The sequence below is a fragment of the Oryzias latipes genome, chromosome 17, assembly GCF_002234675.1.
Source record: "Oryzias latipes chromosome 17, ASM223467v1".
NCBI lineage: Eukaryota > Metazoa > Chordata > Actinopteri > Beloniformes > Adrianichthyidae > Oryzias > Oryzias latipes.
In genome coordinates this window covers 11,232,245-11,250,114 of record NC_019875.2, presented here as the reverse complement: position 1 = coordinate 11,250,114, position 17,870 = coordinate 11,232,245, and the positions used below count along the sequence as shown (strand labels likewise).

General features: G+C 45.1%; 2 protein-coding genes across 20 annotated transcripts in view; one reads left to right on the top strand and one right to left on the bottom strand.

Annotated features, from left to right (window-relative positions):
- The window catches only part of LOC110013423 (zinc finger protein 271), a 253,782-nt gene that overhangs the window by 114,512 nt on the left and 121,400 nt on the right, over window positions 1-17,870 (top strand). The window lies entirely within an intron of this gene.
- The window catches only part of LOC105358153 (gastrula zinc finger protein XlCGF57.1), a 62,471-nt gene continuing 44,678 nt past the window's right edge, over window positions 78-17,870 (bottom strand). For 5 of the 7 annotated variants that reach the window (XM_023965644.1, XM_023965641.1, XM_023965643.1 and 2 more), the window contains 2 exons: window positions 14,581-14,844; window positions 78-2,384 (listed from right to left, as the gene is read on the bottom strand). In XM_023965644.1, the coding sequence (XP_023821412.1) occupies window positions 961-2,384; window positions 14,581-14,844 (1,688 nt within the window). In that variant the 3' untranslated portion in view covers window positions 78-960. The remainder of the gene's footprint in view (window positions 2,385-14,580; window positions 14,845-17,870) is intronic. The other 2 variants (XM_023965635.1, XM_023965639.1) reach the window with 2 other exon arrangements.

The window sequence follows — 17,870 nt, the reverse complement described above, 5'->3', positions numbered from 1 at the left end:
TCGAACCCAGGTTTCACGGACGGAAGGCACCGCAAACCAGCACGAGCTAAACCGGCTCCCACTTTATTCATTGTTATATAAAACCAATAAATGCATTTTGCAAGAATTTTTTTTTGACTTTTTTGTCACAAAAAAAAACAAACAGAAAATGTACCGAACCGAGCCCTATGAAATACTGAACCGAACCGAAATGAGATTTTAGCGTACCGTTACATCCCTAGTATCTACTGCATTGAAATATTTTTAATTTATTTGACAAAAACATGGTGCCATTTTAATATTTTTGCTTTATTCAGAATAGTCTGAATATCCAGGAAAACTATTCTTTTAAATAAAAATATGGGTTCTTGGATGTGTGAACTGTTGCATTCATGGTAAAAAACATGAGTTTGATCAAAGATTTTACATAATTTACAACATAAAATCTTCCCAATGGTGCGATTTCATCATGTGTTCTATTATAGGCAGTTAAGGAAGAGAATGCAAAAACGAATGACACCTTTTACCAGTTTGGGTGTTCATGTAGTCAGCTAACTCTTGTGCTATCTTATGGGGTCCAGATGACCCCACCCTTACATTGACATGTTATTCCTACCATGACACAGGTGGATTAAGGTGAAGAGGATTTGAAGTGTTTTGGTTTACTACATGTGGCGTTTTACTACTGTGTGGGTTTTCATGTGGGCACATAATGAACTACTTCGCGTATAACATTCTTGACAAACTTTACAAGAATAAAGGCTTTAACCTGTGTGAGTTTTCATGACAGGTCAAATATCTCAAGGAGACAAAAAACGTACAAATTTCACATGGAGATATGTAAGTTCTTATGTGGGCTTTTAATTTAGTACTTTGAGAAAAGTTTTTTTTCACATACTTTCGCATGTGTGAGTCCTCATGTGGGCCTTTAAGGCACTGCTTTGCATGAAACCCTTCTGACAGTTTACAAGTAAAAGGTCTTTAACATATGTGATTTCTCATGTGTAAGGTCAAACTATTTGCATGTATGAAGGTTTTCCTACAAATGTCACAGGAATAAGGCCTCTCACCTGTGTGAATTCTCATGTGAACATTTAAGCAAGAATGTTGAGTAAAACATTTTTTACAGACTTTACAAGAATAAGGCTTTTCACCTGTGTGAGTCCTCATGTGGACCTTTAAGTCTCTACTTTGCATGAAACCCTTTTGACATAGTTTACAAGAATAAGGCCTCTCACCTGTGTGAATTTTCATGTGAACATTTAAGCAAGAATGTTGAGTAAAACATTTTTGACAAACCTTACAAGAATAAGGCCTTTCACCCGTGTGAATTCTCATATGACAAGTCAAATTTCTTAAGGAGACAAAACGTTTCTTACAAATATCACACGAAAAAAGCTTCTCAGCTGTGTGAGTTCTTATGTGGGTTTTTAAGTCACTACCTGTAGTGAAACTTTTTCCACATACTTCACAAGAATAAGGCCTTTCACCTGTGTGAGTTCTCATATGACAGGTCAATCCACCTGAATTGATGAAACCTTTGTTACAAATCTCACAGGAAAAAGGCCTTTCTCCTGTGTGAATTCTCATGTGGATTTTCAAGTCACTACCTCTAGTGAAACTTTTTCCACATACTTCACAAGTGAAAGGCCTCTCACGCGTGTGAGTCCTCATGTGAGCCTTTAAGGGACTGCTTTCCATGAAACCCTTCTGACATAGTTTACAAGTAAAAGGCCTTTCACCAGTGTGAATTCTCATGTGGATTTTCAAGTCACTGCCTTTAGTGTAAATTTTTCCACAAACTTCACAAGTGAAAGGACTTTCACCTGTGTGAGTTCTCATATGATAGGTCAAATTTCTCAAGGAGACGAGAACCTTCTTACAAATTTCACACGAAAAGAGCTTCTCACCTGTGTGAATTCTCATGTGAACATTTAAGGAAGAATTCTGAGTAAAACTTTTTTCACAGACTTTACAAGAATAAGGCCTTTCCGACGTGTGTATTGAATCACTATGTTGAGGTAAAATGTTTCCACATGTGTCACAGGAATATGACTGACATAAGACAGCTGGACTCTCCTTCACATGAGAATCTGAAGGAGAATCCAGCTGGACAGTCACAGCATCGCTGTTTCTGATCTGAGTGTTTGCTTCCAGAACTGGGTTCTCAATTGGTTCTGGTTTGGAGTCCATGTTTTCCTGATCATCCTCAGTGACCATGAAATCATAATTTTCCTGCTTCAGTTCCAGCTCCTCTCCTTCCTCACCGATGCAGACCTCCTCCCACTCCTCCTTTATCAGTGGAAGCTCTGGTTTCTCTTCATCCAGGCTGGAGCTCCTCTCCTGCTTCCAGAGAAGCTGCTCATCATCAGTCTCCTCCTTACAGATGTTTTTCTCTGAGAGGTCTGCAGGAACAAAGATTCAGGAGGAAAAAAACATCTGAAACATTAGATAATATGCCCTTATTTCCTTTACGACATAAAACATCAATGTATGCAATTTAATAATCACAGCATTTATTCCTATTTTCCACAGCTTTGTTTCATAACAGATGCTCTAACATAATTAACACAAACAGTCACACGGAAAAGAAAGAGCAGCTCCTATAAAGAAGAACCAAACTGTTGTTCCATAAAATGTTTCTCATCTAAATGAACTCAAACATTTACACGATAACCTCTTTCATTTATGGACTGTTTTCTTGGCCATTTTGTTCTTTTTTCTTGTAAAAGTCGTTTCTTAAAGATTGTAAATGAAGCTGCTGTGTGTAATCAGTCCATCTCTGTGTAAATAGAGCTAAAAAGCTGAGCTTCAGACCTTTTGCCATGTTGTGCAGGAACAACCAGGCGTGGCTCATTTGCGGAGCGTGATGTGTGTAGGGGTACAGAGGTGCAGAGAAGCTGGTGGAGTCCACCACTCTGTAAATGACTGTCAAGAGTTTGGATCTGATGTGGACAGCTAAAGAAAGCCAGTAAGACTTAAATAGAGGACTGTCAGGATTTTTTTTTAAAACAAAAAAAGTCATACAGCTACATTTTGGAACATTGTCAGAGTTTAACCACAGAAAGTGCAGCTAAGAACTTAACACTGAGAGGACAAACAACAGCAGACTACAGAGGTGGAAAAGGTCAAACAAAAGATGTATGGGGACTTGTGAGACAGTTTGTCTCAACTGAAGGGGGAAGAGGTGTATCTGTACCCATCTGGAAGGAAGAGAAATATAGATGGAAGAATATAAAGCAGGTTACAGTGATCAAAAATATTTAGATATATAGTTGATATATCTAAAAAAATATAACAAAATTTGGATCATTTACTTTTGATGAAAATCAAAAGTAAATGAATATACATTTAAATGTACTCCTAATCAAAAGAAGACATGTTTGTAGTTATACATACAGTAAATTACATTTTTTTATTTGATTTGAAATGGTTTATTTCAAGCAACTAAATAAGTACAATACACTAAAACAATACAATCATCAGTTACACATTCATACAATGATGAATCAATCTTAGGATAATTAGACATATTAATAAATATTGCTTGAACAGGAGTGGGAGGAGGCAAACTTAGATAATCCCACCCCTATTCTACCGTAACAATTTTATTACATGATTTATCATTATCTGGTTCCTAGCTTTTATCAGACAGAATTAAGAAACCTGAAATATCAATTAAGCACATGTAGCCAAGTGGACAAAAATGTAGGTACAAGGTTATGCCACTAGGTGGCGCTTCCTGAATTTTCAAGGACCAGTTCAACAAGGAAAGAGTGTACTCTGAAGAAGGAAAAATGGTCGGACCCTTATTTGACAGTTATTTTGATCTGCGGATTGAAACCTGACGTGAAGAGCCGTTGACAGACGTCAAGAGGGTTAACAAACATAAAAAGCTAAAAAAAGAAGTGTGTTGAATGTAATTGTTGTAAATAATATTCAGTTTTAATATATTTGATGAAATTAGTAATTTGATTTGTACAACTGTCGCTGCATTTTACGTGTGTTTTATAGCAGTGCTCGACTGAGTTAATGTGGCTGGTGTTCAACTTCGACGTCATCTCTGTTACAGTTCAGGCCAAAGAGCACCTGCTGTAGTTATTCTTGTGTACTCTTTTTCTTAAATTTGATGATTTTCTCTGTTTTTGTTTTGTTTACACTTGTTTTCTTTCGTAATTTTGGAAGATCGGAAAGTAACTGGCTAAAAGAACCATCTAGATGGCATAATAGATTCACATTTTGTTTTATTTTTTATCTTCCTGATTACCATTTTTTTAAATGTGAAATCCTGAGTTACATTTTTGTTTTGGAATAAAGAACCCAAAGACAGTTTTATGTCCTATGCAGGCTTGAATTCACCAGGCTACACACATGACGAAGATGAATAACTTAAATTATTATGTAAAAAAATAACTTATCAAAATCCACATGGCAAACAAATGCAGATAATTTATCCAAAATATATGCAGATTATGTTACTTATAAAAGTCATGCATATGATTAATATAAATAATACAATAATCAGTAAAATGGACATAACACTGTTTCAAATATTTTCTTAGCAAAATTTGATCAAGTATCAAAAGTTAAAATACGTGCAAAATTATGTTACATCAGTACGGAGCCCGTGTCCTGACATTAAGATATTAAAATATATCTTGTTCCCACATATTAATATCTCGTTCGCACGAAATACTATTCCGTTCCCACAAGATACTATTGCTTTCCCTCATAATACTATTCCGTTCCCTCGAAATGATTAACAGCGAACGCAATAATTATTTTGTTCGAAAGCAATAATTAATCCGTTCGAAGGCAATAATTATTCACGTAATAAATCATTCACCCGGATATGCTCTCTGTACGCCGGCAAAAGCTGCTTTCAGCGGTAACTTCCGTGTCTCTGTGACCCACATTCGTTCAAAAAAGGAACATGAAAAACAAAAATGATCACTTTATTACTGTCTCAATGAATATAAGAAAAATATCAAAAGATTTATGATAACTAGGCTGCTTTGTCATACGATAGCTCCTGCTAGGCTACTACTAGCTCCGCCGCAGAGCTCTCTGATGTATGCCGGCATTTGGGCAACTGGCTGGTCGGTAAACAGACAGACAGCTGATATTGTAGTTTAGGGTCCAATAGGAATAATAATATTCAGGACTTGTCTTTTATTAACTTTAGCAGTCAGCCGCTTACATTCGAAGGCTATTAGGCTACATGCTAACTGACTAGCCGATCATTTATCCTGTTATTAATTTACGTCATAGATTTACAGCAGATACCTTCACATTTCTGTCTGTGTGTGTCTCATTACATTGCATTGAAGATACGGATGTCACGTGGGGGGGGGGGCTCGAGAGCCGGTAGGACCCAAATGCAGAGACGGGAGGCCAACGGGTTCAGGACTAAGGGGTTTAATCTTGTTTAGTCTTGTTTTAACAAGACAAAAACTCACTGTGGCTTGGCGAGGGACATGGAACGAGGACGCTAAGACATGAAGACGTGAACACCATGACAAAAGCTAATGGACCAGCCCAAGAGGAAGGGAGAGACGAGACTTAAATACAGGCAGGGGAGACAAGAACCTGATCAGGACAGATTGGGACAAAGGAAGTAAAACTCAAAAAACATGACAAGACAGGAAACCTTTCAAAATAAAACAGGAAACAGAACCAAACAAGACAGAACAAGAACTAAAGCAAAAACCAAGACACAACAAACTCAAACCATGACAGTACCCCCCCCTCAAGGAACCGCTCCGAGGTTCCAACTGTCAACCAAGGAGGACGGGGCCTGTGAGACAAACGTAGATAGGCACCAGAGTACAGGGAGGCCGGGCTTGGCACACCAACAAGGCCGAGAAGAGTCGAGAGGACGGCCAGGGGTCCGCGCCGTCCGGCGAGGCGGGTCCGGAGGACGGCCGGGGGGCCGAGCCGTCCGGCGAGGCGGGTTCGGAGGACGGCCGGTGGGCCGAGTGGTCCGGCGAGGCAGGTCCGGGGGACGGCCGGGGGGGCGAGCGGTCCGGCAAGGCAGATCCGGCCTGGAGGCAGGCGTGGAGGCAGTCGTGGAGTCAGGCGTGGAGTCAGGCGTGGAGTCAGGCTTGGAGTCAGGTGTGGAGTCAGGCGGGCGGTCAGGCGTGGAGTCAGGTGGCCGGTCAGGCGTGGAGTCAGCAGGCCGGTCAGGCGTGGAGTCAGCAGGCCGGTCCGGCCTGGAGACAGCAGGCCGGTCCGGCGTGGAGTCGACTGGAGGGTCAGGCGTGGAGTCAGCCGGCGTGTCAGGCGTGGAGTTAGCCGGCGTGTCAGGCGTGGAATCAGCTGGACAGTCAGGCGTGGAGTCAGCTGGACGGTCAGGCGTGGAGTTAACTGGAAGGTCAGGCGTAGACTCAGCCGGCGGGTCAGGCGTGGAGTCAGCCGGCGGGTCAGGCGGGGAGTCAGCCGGCGGGTCAGGCGTGGAGTCAGCCGGCGGGTCAGGCGTGAAAACAGCAGGCCGGTCAGACGTGGAGTCGGCCGGCGGGTCAGGCGTGGAGTCGGCCGGCGGGTAAGGCGTAAAGTCAGCCGGCGGGTCGGGCCAGCGGTCGGCCGGCGGGTCGGGCCAGCGGTCGGCCGGCGGGTCGGGCCAGCGGTCGGCCAGCGGGTCGGGCCAGCAGTCGGCCGGCGGGTCGGGCCAGCAGTCGGCCGGCGGGTCGGTCCAGCAGTCGGCCGGCGTGGAGTCGACTGGAGGGTCAGGCGTGGAGTCAGCTGGAAGGAAAGGTGTGGAGTCAGCTGGAAGGCCAGGCGTGGAGTCAGCTGGAAGGTCAGGCGTGGAGTCAGCCGGCGTGTCAGGCGTGGAGTCAGCTGGACAGTCAGGCGTGGAGTCAGCTGGACAGTCAGGCGTGGAGTCAGCTGGACGGTCAGGCGTGGAGTTAACTGGAAGGTCAGGCGTAGAGTCAGCCGGCGGGTCAGGCGTGGAGTCAGCCGGCGGGTCAGGCGTGGAGTCAGCCGGCGAGTCAGGCGTGGAGTCAGCCGGCGAGTCAGGCGTGGAGTCAGCCGGCGAGTCAGGCGTGGAGTCAGCCGGCGAGTCAGGCGTGGAGTCAGCCGGCGGGTCAGACGTGGAGTCGGCCGGCGGGTCAGGCTTGGAGTCGGCCGGTGGGTAAGGCGTAAAGTCAGCCGGCGGGTCGGGCCAGAAGTCAGCCGGCGGGTCGGGCCAGCGGTCGGCCGGCGGGTCGGGCCAGCGGTCGGCCGGCGGGTCGGGCCAGCGGTCGGCCGGCGGGTCGGGCCAGCAGTCGGCCGGCGGGTCGGGCCAGCAGTCGGCCGGCGGGTCGGGCCAGCAGTCGGCCGGCGGGTCGGGCCAGCAGTCGGCCGGCAGGTCAGGCATGCCATTGGAAGCAGGGACTGGTCGGGGTGCAGGCGGCACCCCCCTGGGAGCCGGGATGGGTCGAGGTGCGTCCGGGACCACCACTGGACGAGGTTGTGGTGCGTCATGACCTCATCACCGCACCTTTTTTTTACGTTTTGCATATGTTGCGTGATTGGAACTATAATAAACACATTAAACGCATTCATCTTTGCTGATAATTTCCTTTTTCTGCTAGTCCTGTGTTCAGACTTTCCTTCTTTCTTTCAGACTGTTCTCTCCTTTTGTCCGACCGCGCCTGTCACTCTCTCTCGTAGGCGCGCGCTCTCACTGTCCGCCTCTGCGCTGCACGTGACACGCGGCTCCCTTTACAGTTACACAAACAGGCGCATGCTTTCAGAAGCACACATCCTCATTCTACAACAGAAGTTTCCGTCTCGCAAGGAAATACGACAAATTTACTGCTTTCTAATTATTCATTTCCATTGTAATCATTTCCATTACAAGCTGCGTGCGTTCTTAAGTGCGCGACACGGCCCCCCACCGGAGGATTTTGTGTTGGGGGGGGGGTATTACTGTTCTCCTTCACTCTGTAACACTAAACATGAACGCTCTGTTAGATTTCCATGAATATCACTACAAGTTTTGTTTGGGAACTATTTTTTGCAGCGTAACGTTACGTGTCTGTATAAACAACGGCGGAGCCTCCTGCCCTTTGTTTTTCATGGGTGTCAGGCTTCACGGCTACCGGAAAGGTGACAGTGTCTGCAGTCTGCTTATTACTGGGCAATACATAATATTTTGAGAAGATGTCTGTACCAGAGTGCACAGGTGAAACTTGCGTGCAGCTCCAGAGCGATCCGCTGCAGAAGAATCAACGCACACCCCCAACACACGTGTGCGCACCTTCCTACTATTCCTACACAAGACACTCCGCGCTTACACACACCGTCAATCTACAACACCTATAGTTAGTTCACAAGTTAGATATGTAGTTGTTAGTTGTTACTGTTATTTGTTGATAAAGAATACTGTGTTCTAATTGTATTTATTTCTGATGCGGCCGCCGGGGGATTTTGTGTGTTTTGCTTTTTTTTTTTTTTTGGGGTGGGGGCTGCGGTTAACCGCGACAACGCGCCCCCTGGTGGTTCATCACCGCGGTGATCAAAAATTCAAAAGGATCAAAATCTGAAAGGAATCAGAGATGGGCAGGTTAACTAATGTCACCATTGGCTAATAAATCTGTCAATCAAACCCATCAGCAAAACAGGCATGCTCGCTTTCATCCAATTGAATGGTCTCTTAAGGCCCGTACACACCGTGAAGAATATTCGCCAGACGTTATTCGCCAGCATTTTTCAACATGTTTTTTTGTGTTCACACCCAGGCGATTTTCGCTGACGATGATCCGAGCGAACATGCAATTTCATTCCCTGACATTAGATAGCGCTTAATGTAAAACAGAAATACTCCTGTACACAAGGTGGTGCTGCGCAACTTTACGCTTCTTAAAGTCGCTTTTCACTCAGAAGAAGAGAGCAAGTATTTATGCGCTTGTCAGCGCTTGTCAGAATCATACAAAGAAAACATGAATATTTCAAGCACCAGTTGCTCCAACTGAGTCATCCAACACCAGTCTATATGTTTTTGATTCTTTTTATTTGTCTGAATTAAATTAATATATATCTTTTACAGAACGATTGGTGTATGTTTAGTCTGTTTTAATGTTATAAAGTTCTTTTTACAATCTTTATGCTTTGTAGTTTTTGTGGTAAAAACTGTCTTCACTTTAGTTGAGGTGCTGCAAAACAATTAATAAACTGTTAACAAAGTTAATTAATACATTTGTAAAGCTTATAAGCAGTTTAGTAATATGGATTTAGAAGACAATGGTCTGACTTTAAATGTTAATAAATCTTATTATTTTGCAAGACATCTATAATGCTAATAAATATCTTTAATTTGTTAAGTTAGTTAATAAAACTTATAAGCTTATGAACACTTAGGCTTGTGTCAGACATCTCTAATGCTAATACATATATTACTAGAACCCCAAACAATAAAAAAACTTCTTAATTTGTTAACAAAGGTTGTTAATAAATCTTATTAAGCTTATTAACACTGACACATTTGTTAGGCACCTATAATGCCAATAAATGCATCATTAGCATCTTAAAAACATCCTAATAATAATGCTTGTAATTGTGTTAACTAAGGAATTTAATAAACCTTATTAGACTAAAGGCCTGTTCACACCGGGACGAATTTCGCCGGCGATTTTCGCCGACGTTTAACGCCTCGTGACTAAACAAAGGGCACCAACGAGAGTGTGCACACCGACGCGAAAAAACGCCAGGCGTTAAAGCGTCAAAAAAAAAAAACGCCTCGGGTTCGTTTTTTTTTTTCGACGCGTCAGCAGGCCGGTCCGGCGTGGAGTCGACTGGAGGGTCAGGCGTGGAGTCAGCCGGCGTGTCAGGCGTGGAGTTAGCCGGCGTGTCAGGCGTGGAATCAGCTGGACAGTCAGGCGTGGAGTCAGCTGGACGGTCAGGCGTGGAGTTAACTGGAAGGTCAGGCGTAGACTCAGCCGGCGGGTCAGGCGTGGAGTCAGCCGGCGGGTCAGGCGGGGAGTCAGCCGGCGGGTCAGGCGTGGAGTCAGCCGGCGGGTCAGGCGGGGAGTCAGCCGGCGGGTCAGGCGTGGAGTCAGCCGGCGGGTCAGGCGTGAAAACAGCAGGCCGGTCAGACGTGGAGTCGGCCGGCGGGTCAGGCGTGGAGTCGGCCGGCGGGTAAGGCGTAAAGTCAGCCGGCGGGTCGGGCCAGCGGTCGGCCGGCGGGTCGGGCCAGCGGTCGGCCGGCGGGTCGGGCCAGCGGTCGGCCAGCGGGTCGGGCCAGCAGTCGGCCGGCGGGTCGGGCCAGCAGTCGGCCGGCGGGTCGGTCCAGCAGTCGGCCGGCGTGGAGTCGACTGGAGGGTCAGGCGTGGAGTCAGCTGGAAGGAAAGGTGTGGAGTCAGCTGGAAGGCCAGGCGTGGAGTCAGCTGGAAGGTCAGGCGTGGAGTCAGCCGGCGTGTCAGGCGTGGAGTCAGCTGGACAGTCAGGCGTGGAGTCAGCTGGACAGTCAGGCGTGGAGTCAGCTGGACGGTCAGGCGTGGAGTTAACTGGAAGGTCAGGCGTAGAGTCAGCCGGCGGGTCAGGCGTGGAGTCAGCCGGCGGGTCAGGCGTGGAGTCAGCCGGCGAGTCAGGCGTGGAGTCAGCCGGCGAGTCAGGCGTGGAGTCAGCCGGCGAGTCAGGCGTGGAGTCAGCCGGCGAGTCAGGCGTGGAGTCAGCCGGCGGGTCAGACGTGGAGTCGGCCGGCGGGTCAGGCTTGGAGTCGGCCGGTGGGTAAGGCGTAAAGTCAGCCGGCGGGTCGGGCCAGAAGTCAGCCGGCGGGTCGGGCCAGCGGTCGGCCGGCGGGTCGGGCCAGCGGTCGGCCGGCGGGTCGGGCCAGCAGTCGGCCGGCGGGTCGGGCCAGCAGTCGGCCGGCGGGTCGGGCCAGCAGTCGGCCGGCGGGTCGGGCCAGCAGTCGGCCGGCAGGTCAGGCATGCCATTGGAAGCAGGGACTGGTCGGGGTGCAGGCGGCACCCCCCTGGGAGCCGGGATGGGTCGAGGTGCGTCCGGGACCACCACTGGACGAGGTTGTGGTGCGTCATGACCTCATCACCGCACCTTTTTTTTACGTTTTGCATATGTTGCGTGATTGGAACTATAATAAACACATTAAACGCATTCATCTTTGCTGATAATTTCCTTTTTCTGCTAGTCCTGTGTTCAGACTTTCCTTCTTTCTTTCAGACTGTTCTCTCCTTTTGTCCGACCGCGCCTGTCACTCTCTCTCGTAGGCGCGCGCTCTCACTGTCCGCCTCTGCGCTGCACGTGACACGCGGCTCCCTTTACAGTTACACAAACAGGCGCATGCTTTCAGAAGCACACATCCTCATTCTACAACAGAAGTTTCCGTCTCGCAAGGAAATACGACAAATTTACTGCTTTCTAATTATTCATTTCCATTGTAATCATTTCCATTACAAGCTGCGTGCGTTCTTAAGTGCGCGACACGGCCCCCCACCGGAGGATTTTGTGTTGGGGGGGGGGTATTACTGTTCTCCTTCACTCTGTAACACTAAACATGAACGCTCTGTTAGATTTCCATGAATATCACTACAAGTTTTGTTTGGGAACTATTTTTTGCAGCGTAACGTTACGTGTCTGTATAAACAACGGCGGAGCCTCCTGCCCTTTGTTTTTCATGGGTGTCAGGCTTCACGGCTACCGGAAAGGTGACAGTGTCTGCAGTCTGCTTATTACTGGGCAATACATAATATTTTGAGAAGATGTCTGTACCAGAGTGCACAGGTGAAACTTGCGTGCAGCTCCAGAGCGATCCGCTGCAGAAGAATCAACGCACACCCCCAACACACGTGTGCGCACCTTCCTACTATTCCTACACAAGACACTCCGCGCTTACACACACCGTCAATCTACAACACCTATAGTTAGTTCACAAGTTAGATATGTAGTTGTTAGTTGTTACTGTTATTTGTTGATAAAGAATACTGTGTTCTAATTGTATTTATTTCTGATGCGGCCGCCGGGGGATTTTGTGTGTTTTGCTTTTTTTTTTTTTTTGGGGTGGGGGCTGCGGTTAACCGCGACAACGCGCCCCCTGGTGGTTCATCACCGCGGTGATCAAAAATTCAAAAGGATCAAAATCTGAAAGGAATCAGAGATGGGCAGGTTAACTAATGTCACCATTGGCTAATAAATCTGTCAATCAAACCCATCAGCAAAACAGGCATGCTCGCTTTCATCCAATTGAATGGTCTCTTAAGGCCCGTACACACCGTGAAGAATATTCGCCAGACGTTATTCGCCAGCATTTTTCAACATGTTTTTTTGTGTTCACACCCAGGCGATTTTCGCTGACGATGATCCGAGCGAACATGCAATTTCATTCCCTGACATTAGATAGCGCTTAATGTAAAACAGAAATACTCCTGTACACAAGGTGGTGCTGCGCAACTTTACGCTTCTTAAAGTCGCTTTTCACTCAGAAGAAGAGAGCAAGTATTTATGCGCTTGTCAGCGCTTGTCAGAATCATACAAAGAAAACATGAATATTTCAAGCACCAGTTGCTCCAACTGAGTCATCCAACACCAGTCTATATGTTTTTGATTCTTTTTATTTGTCTGAATTAAATTAATATATATCTTTTACAGAACGATTGGTGTATGTTTAGTCTGTTTTAATGTTATAAAGTTCTTTTTACAATCTTTATGCTTTGTAGTTTTTGTGGTAAAAACTGTCTTCACTTTAGTTGAGGTGCTGCAAAACAATTAATAAACTGTTAACAAAGTTAATTAATACATTTGTAAAGCTTATAAGCAGTTTAGTAATATGGATTTAGAAGACAATGGTCTGACTTTAAATGTTAATAAATCTTATTATTTTGCAAGACATCTATAATGCTAATAAATATCTTTAATTTGTTAAGTTAGTTAATAAAACTTATAAGCTTATGAACACTTAGGCTTGTGTCAGACATCTCTAATGCTAATACATATATTACTAGAACCCCAAACAATAAAAAAACTTCTTAATTTGTTAACAAAGGTTGTTAATAAATCTTATTAAGCTTATTAACACTGACACATTTGTTAGGCACCTATAATGCCAATAAATGCATCATTAGCATCTTAAAAACATCCTAATAATAATGCTTGTAATTGTGTTAACTAAGGAATTTAATAAACCTTATTAGACTAAAGGCCTGTTCACACCGGGACGAATTTCGCCGGCGATTTTCGCCGACGTTTAACGCCTCGTGACTAAACAAAGGGCACCAACGAGAGTGTGCACACCGACGCGAAAAAACGCCAGGCGTTAAAGCGTCAAAAAAAAAAAACGCCTCGGGTTCGTTTTTTTTTTTCGACGCGTCGCGTCGAAATCTACTCGACCAATGAGAATGGCGCTTTTGCTCACGTGTCTGGAGCTTCTGAAGTTACAGTAAAACACAACTTGGGGGCGCTCAAACACAAAACTGCCTTGCTGAGCACACATACCAGCGAAGAAGATAGACGCCAAGTAGCGTCTACACACAGCCGCGAAGTAATAATGACGGACATTCTAAAATATCCCCGAACCAAGCACCAGTTGGAGCTACTGGTGCTTGAAATATTCATGTTTTCTTTGTTTGATTCTGACAAGCGTGTAAATACTTGCTCTCTTCTTCTGAGTGAAAAGCGACTTTCAGAAGCGTAAAGTTGCGCAGCGCCACCTTGTGTACAGGAGTATTTCTGTTTTACATTAAGCGCCATCTAATGTCTGGGAATGAAATTGCATGTTCACTCCACTCATCGTCAGCGAAAATCGCCTGGGTGTGAACACAAAAAACGTGGCGAAAAACGCTGGCGAATAACGCCTGGCGAATATTCGTCCCGGTGTGTACGGGCCTTTATTGTACTAATAAATGTCTTACTAACACCCTATAAATTCATTTATAATGCTTGTTAATGTGTTAACAAAGCTTGTTAAGGAATCTTAATATAAAGTGTTACCGCAACTTGTGTTTTTTAGTCCGGAAAATACGGTAGTTACCATAATTCCTTTCTATTTAATGAATAACTGCAGCTTTCTAGCTTTATTCTAATGTAATTGATCAGACACAACTGAATCAAAAAGGTAAAATGTTAAGATAGGTAGAGTAAGGTAGACTGTTAAGTGTGGGCGGCCGTGGTACGTGGGCGGCCGTGGTGCAGGGGTAGGGCGCTCGACCCATGATCGTTATATTGCAGGTTGGTATTCCCGCCTTGCACGCCCATGTGTCGAAGTGTCCTTGGGCAAGACATTGAACCCATCCTTGCCTCTGGTGGGAGGTTGGCACCAGTGTTCGGCAGAGGAGCCGCCGCCAGTGTGTGAGTGTGTTCACACTGGTTGAAAAACAATGCTGTAAAGCGCTTTGGGCCTTCGAAAGAAGGTAGAAAGCGCTATATAAGTATACGCCATTTACCATTTACCAAGATCCATAGACATACTGGTTAATGCAGTAAACCAGTTCAAGATGCTCAAGCATGTCAAATTTATAAGATTAGGAAACTCCTCCACACTCACAGAGGAGCTGCTCAGGCTGGGGAGTACAGAGTCACTGACAGCAGCAGAAAACAGGGACTTTTCTCCTCCTTTGATTTGTTTCTTAGGAATAAAAAACATTCTTAGAACAGTTACAGTTTACTTACCTATTCGTTCCAGCTTTATGACAGGAAACATGGTGATCTTCATCTGGCGATGCTGATGATCCAACAAATCAGACTTGAACTCCATCTTCACATCAGTCTCCTGATTCAGGAGCAGCTGCTCTCCCTCCTGGTTACTGCAGAGTTCCTCTGGTTCTTCTTTAATCTGTAGAGGTTCTGGTTCTGCTTGGTCCAGACTGGAATGTCTCTCCCGTTTATGGAGGTGCCATTTATTCTCATCATCACACAGATGTTGATGTTGAACATCTGGGGGTAGAAGACACAGAAAGATAATGCTTAAAAAAAAAAAGAGCGATGCATACTCACAGAGTTTACTGCTTCACCAACAAAAATGATATTAAATAGATCACAATTTTAAGTTGCAAAGAACGTAAATTAAACAAAGCCACCTCATTAGCATTTTAGCTGTTGTATACACAGACACAAAATGCATTATTTAACAAATTTAAGACAATGAATAATACACAAAATATAAGCTAAGCTACATGTGATAAATTTATAGAAAATCCACTTTTTTTTTCAAAACGTCAGTTTCAGACAACTCGGAAAAAGTAAACTTTTGGACGTCCTTAGCAACGGTGGTTGTTTGCTGACTACGCCCACATTCCTTATTTGTCCATACAGCGGGACAAAAAACATATTTCTAATCGAGCTATTGACATGAAATTTTCACCAGATGTCGGCATCAACCCAAGTAATAGGGTTGGGCGATGTCCCTTAAATTGGCCGTTGACGATGTTTGCTGTCAAACATCGGGATGGACGATGACATCGCCTGGGGGGTATTTTTACATTTTCGTTCTTATATAACTGCTATTCGTTATTTTGCTTTTTTCATTTTATTTCCCAACTAATGGTTAATCCGCGATGATCCAGTATAAACTGAGGGAAGTGACTTTAACAGAAAAAGTAACAAACAAAATAGAAAGAAGTAGTCCGCTCCCGCACTTAACTAGTGAAGTGGACCGGCGGAGCGCGGACTTACAGCTTTGTGTTTGATGGGAAGGGGGGGGGGGGGGGGGTACATGAGCGGTATGTGTGGGAGATTTAGGACTGCGATCCGTCCCGCAGCTCTAGGGGTACGAGCTATCAAACTCAGAACCGGGTCTAAAAGTGTGTGAGTCTGAGCACAACTCGGATCGTCAGCAGACACAGCGGTTTGAGCATCAAAGCAGAAATGTCACTCAGTCCTTAGAAAACATTCAAACAATCACGTGGATTTGTGTTTCCAGTCGTGTCCCGACTAAATAAAGGCTGATGTTATTCACAGGATGCAGCGCCACCCAAAGCTAACGTTGTTAGCCCGTGTTAGCATACTGCTAATCCTGGCTACGTTCAGAAAAAGCACTGACCACACCGATTAAAATTCAAATGATGAGCGAACAGGTGTTTCATAATAACCGTAACATTATTAAAAGCACGTTTAGAAGATCATCTCGTATTTTACCGAGCTGACATGTCAATATATATAGCCGCTCGGCGCTGTTATCGTTTTGTATTGAATTGTTACATTCAATAAAGTTGGGGAAAAAAGCCGCTCGGCGGAAGTTGTATCCCCTTCCGGTTTTCAAACTGGGCATGTGCGAATGATTTATTCCGACCGAAATTGTGACCTTAGTGAACGTTTTTATATTCTGAAAACATTTTTTTGGGCCCATCTACACGGTTGGATTCTAATCCGACCATTGATCCCATCAGGATATTTTGTACATGTAACCGCGGCTTATGGTGTCGACGCGCAACGTGGCGGGGGCGTGGCATCACGATGGTGGTCTCTCCATCGGGATGTCAGTCACCCATCACGATGGACGATGATATCGTCCATCGGCACAACCCTACCAAGTAATGCACACATAGAAAGAAATCCAAACATTTATGTCCATAAATGAAGTTATGAGTAATAAAGTGAAATGGCACAGGGAATAAGTATTGAACACATGAAGAAAAGGAGGGGTAAAAAGGTCTGGCAAGCCAAGAAAACAGCTGGAGTTTGTCAGTATTCAGAAGGTTAACCTGCCCCCTATTAATGCAAAGTAATATCAGCTGGTATAGTTCTGATTGATGCCTTTTAAAAAGGTTTCTCACCAGCAAGTTGTTAGACAAGAAGCATTGCATGATGGGTAAAAGCAAAGAGCTGTCCAAAGACCTACGCAACCTTGTTGTTGCAAAACACACTGAAGGCATTGGTTACAGGCGCATTTCTAAACTTGTGGAAGTTTAGATTTATTTATTTTATTTCCCAAATAATGACTCATCTGCGATGATCCAGTCTAAACTGAAAAAAGGGGATCATGAATACAAAGAATGCATTAGAAAAATACTAAACTTTAACAAACAGACTAAACTAAACTGATATTCCTGCCCTTAGACCCCCCCCCCCCCCTTCACGGTAAGGAAAAACTCCTTAAAAACCGGTAGGTGGCAATATTGCACATGGAAACTTGTAAAACCAATGCAGAAGACAGGCTCAATGTGGGCGGGGTTAACATTCCACAGCGTGTTCACATTCCTCAGCGTTCCAGTATTCCACTATGTTGTGCAGTTCTGCAGGCTGCAGATAGGGGTAGTTGAAACACACTGAAGGCATTGGTTACAGGCGCATTTCTTAACTTGTGGAAGTGGAAAGTAGGGTTGGGCGATGTCCCCTAAATTGGCAGTTGACGATGGTTGCAGCCAACCATCGGGATGGACGATGATATCGTCGGGGGGGGGTGTTTGTTATTATATAAATATTATTCATTATTTTACTTTATTACTTTATTTTATTTCCCAAATAATGACTCATCTGCGATGATCCAGTCTAAACTGAGGGAAGTGACTTAAAAAAATAAAATAGAAAAGAAGTGGTCCGATCCTGCGTTTGATTAGACGTGTCTAGCAGAGCAGACGGACTTACAGTTTTGTGTATTAGGGGAAGTAAGGATGCTTTGTTACGTGTGGGAGACTTAGGACTGTGATCCGTCCCGCAGCTCTACGTGAACGAGCAACCGGAATTTAGGAGACGGGTCTCCCGGTAAAAGTGAGTCGGGGCAGAGCTCGGAGCGCTAGCTGACGCAGTGTGTAAGCTTCGAAGCCGAAAGGCCGCTCAGTCCTTAGAAACCGTTCACATAATCACGTGGATTTGTGTTTCCAGTCGTGTCCCGACAAAATAAAGGCTGATGTCAGTCCCACATATTTACGTGCAGCCTTTCCCGCATAAAATTTATGTTCATGCTAATGTTGTTAGCCCGTACTGGCATACTGCTAATAAGTTAACGCAGACTTTTTCCGGCT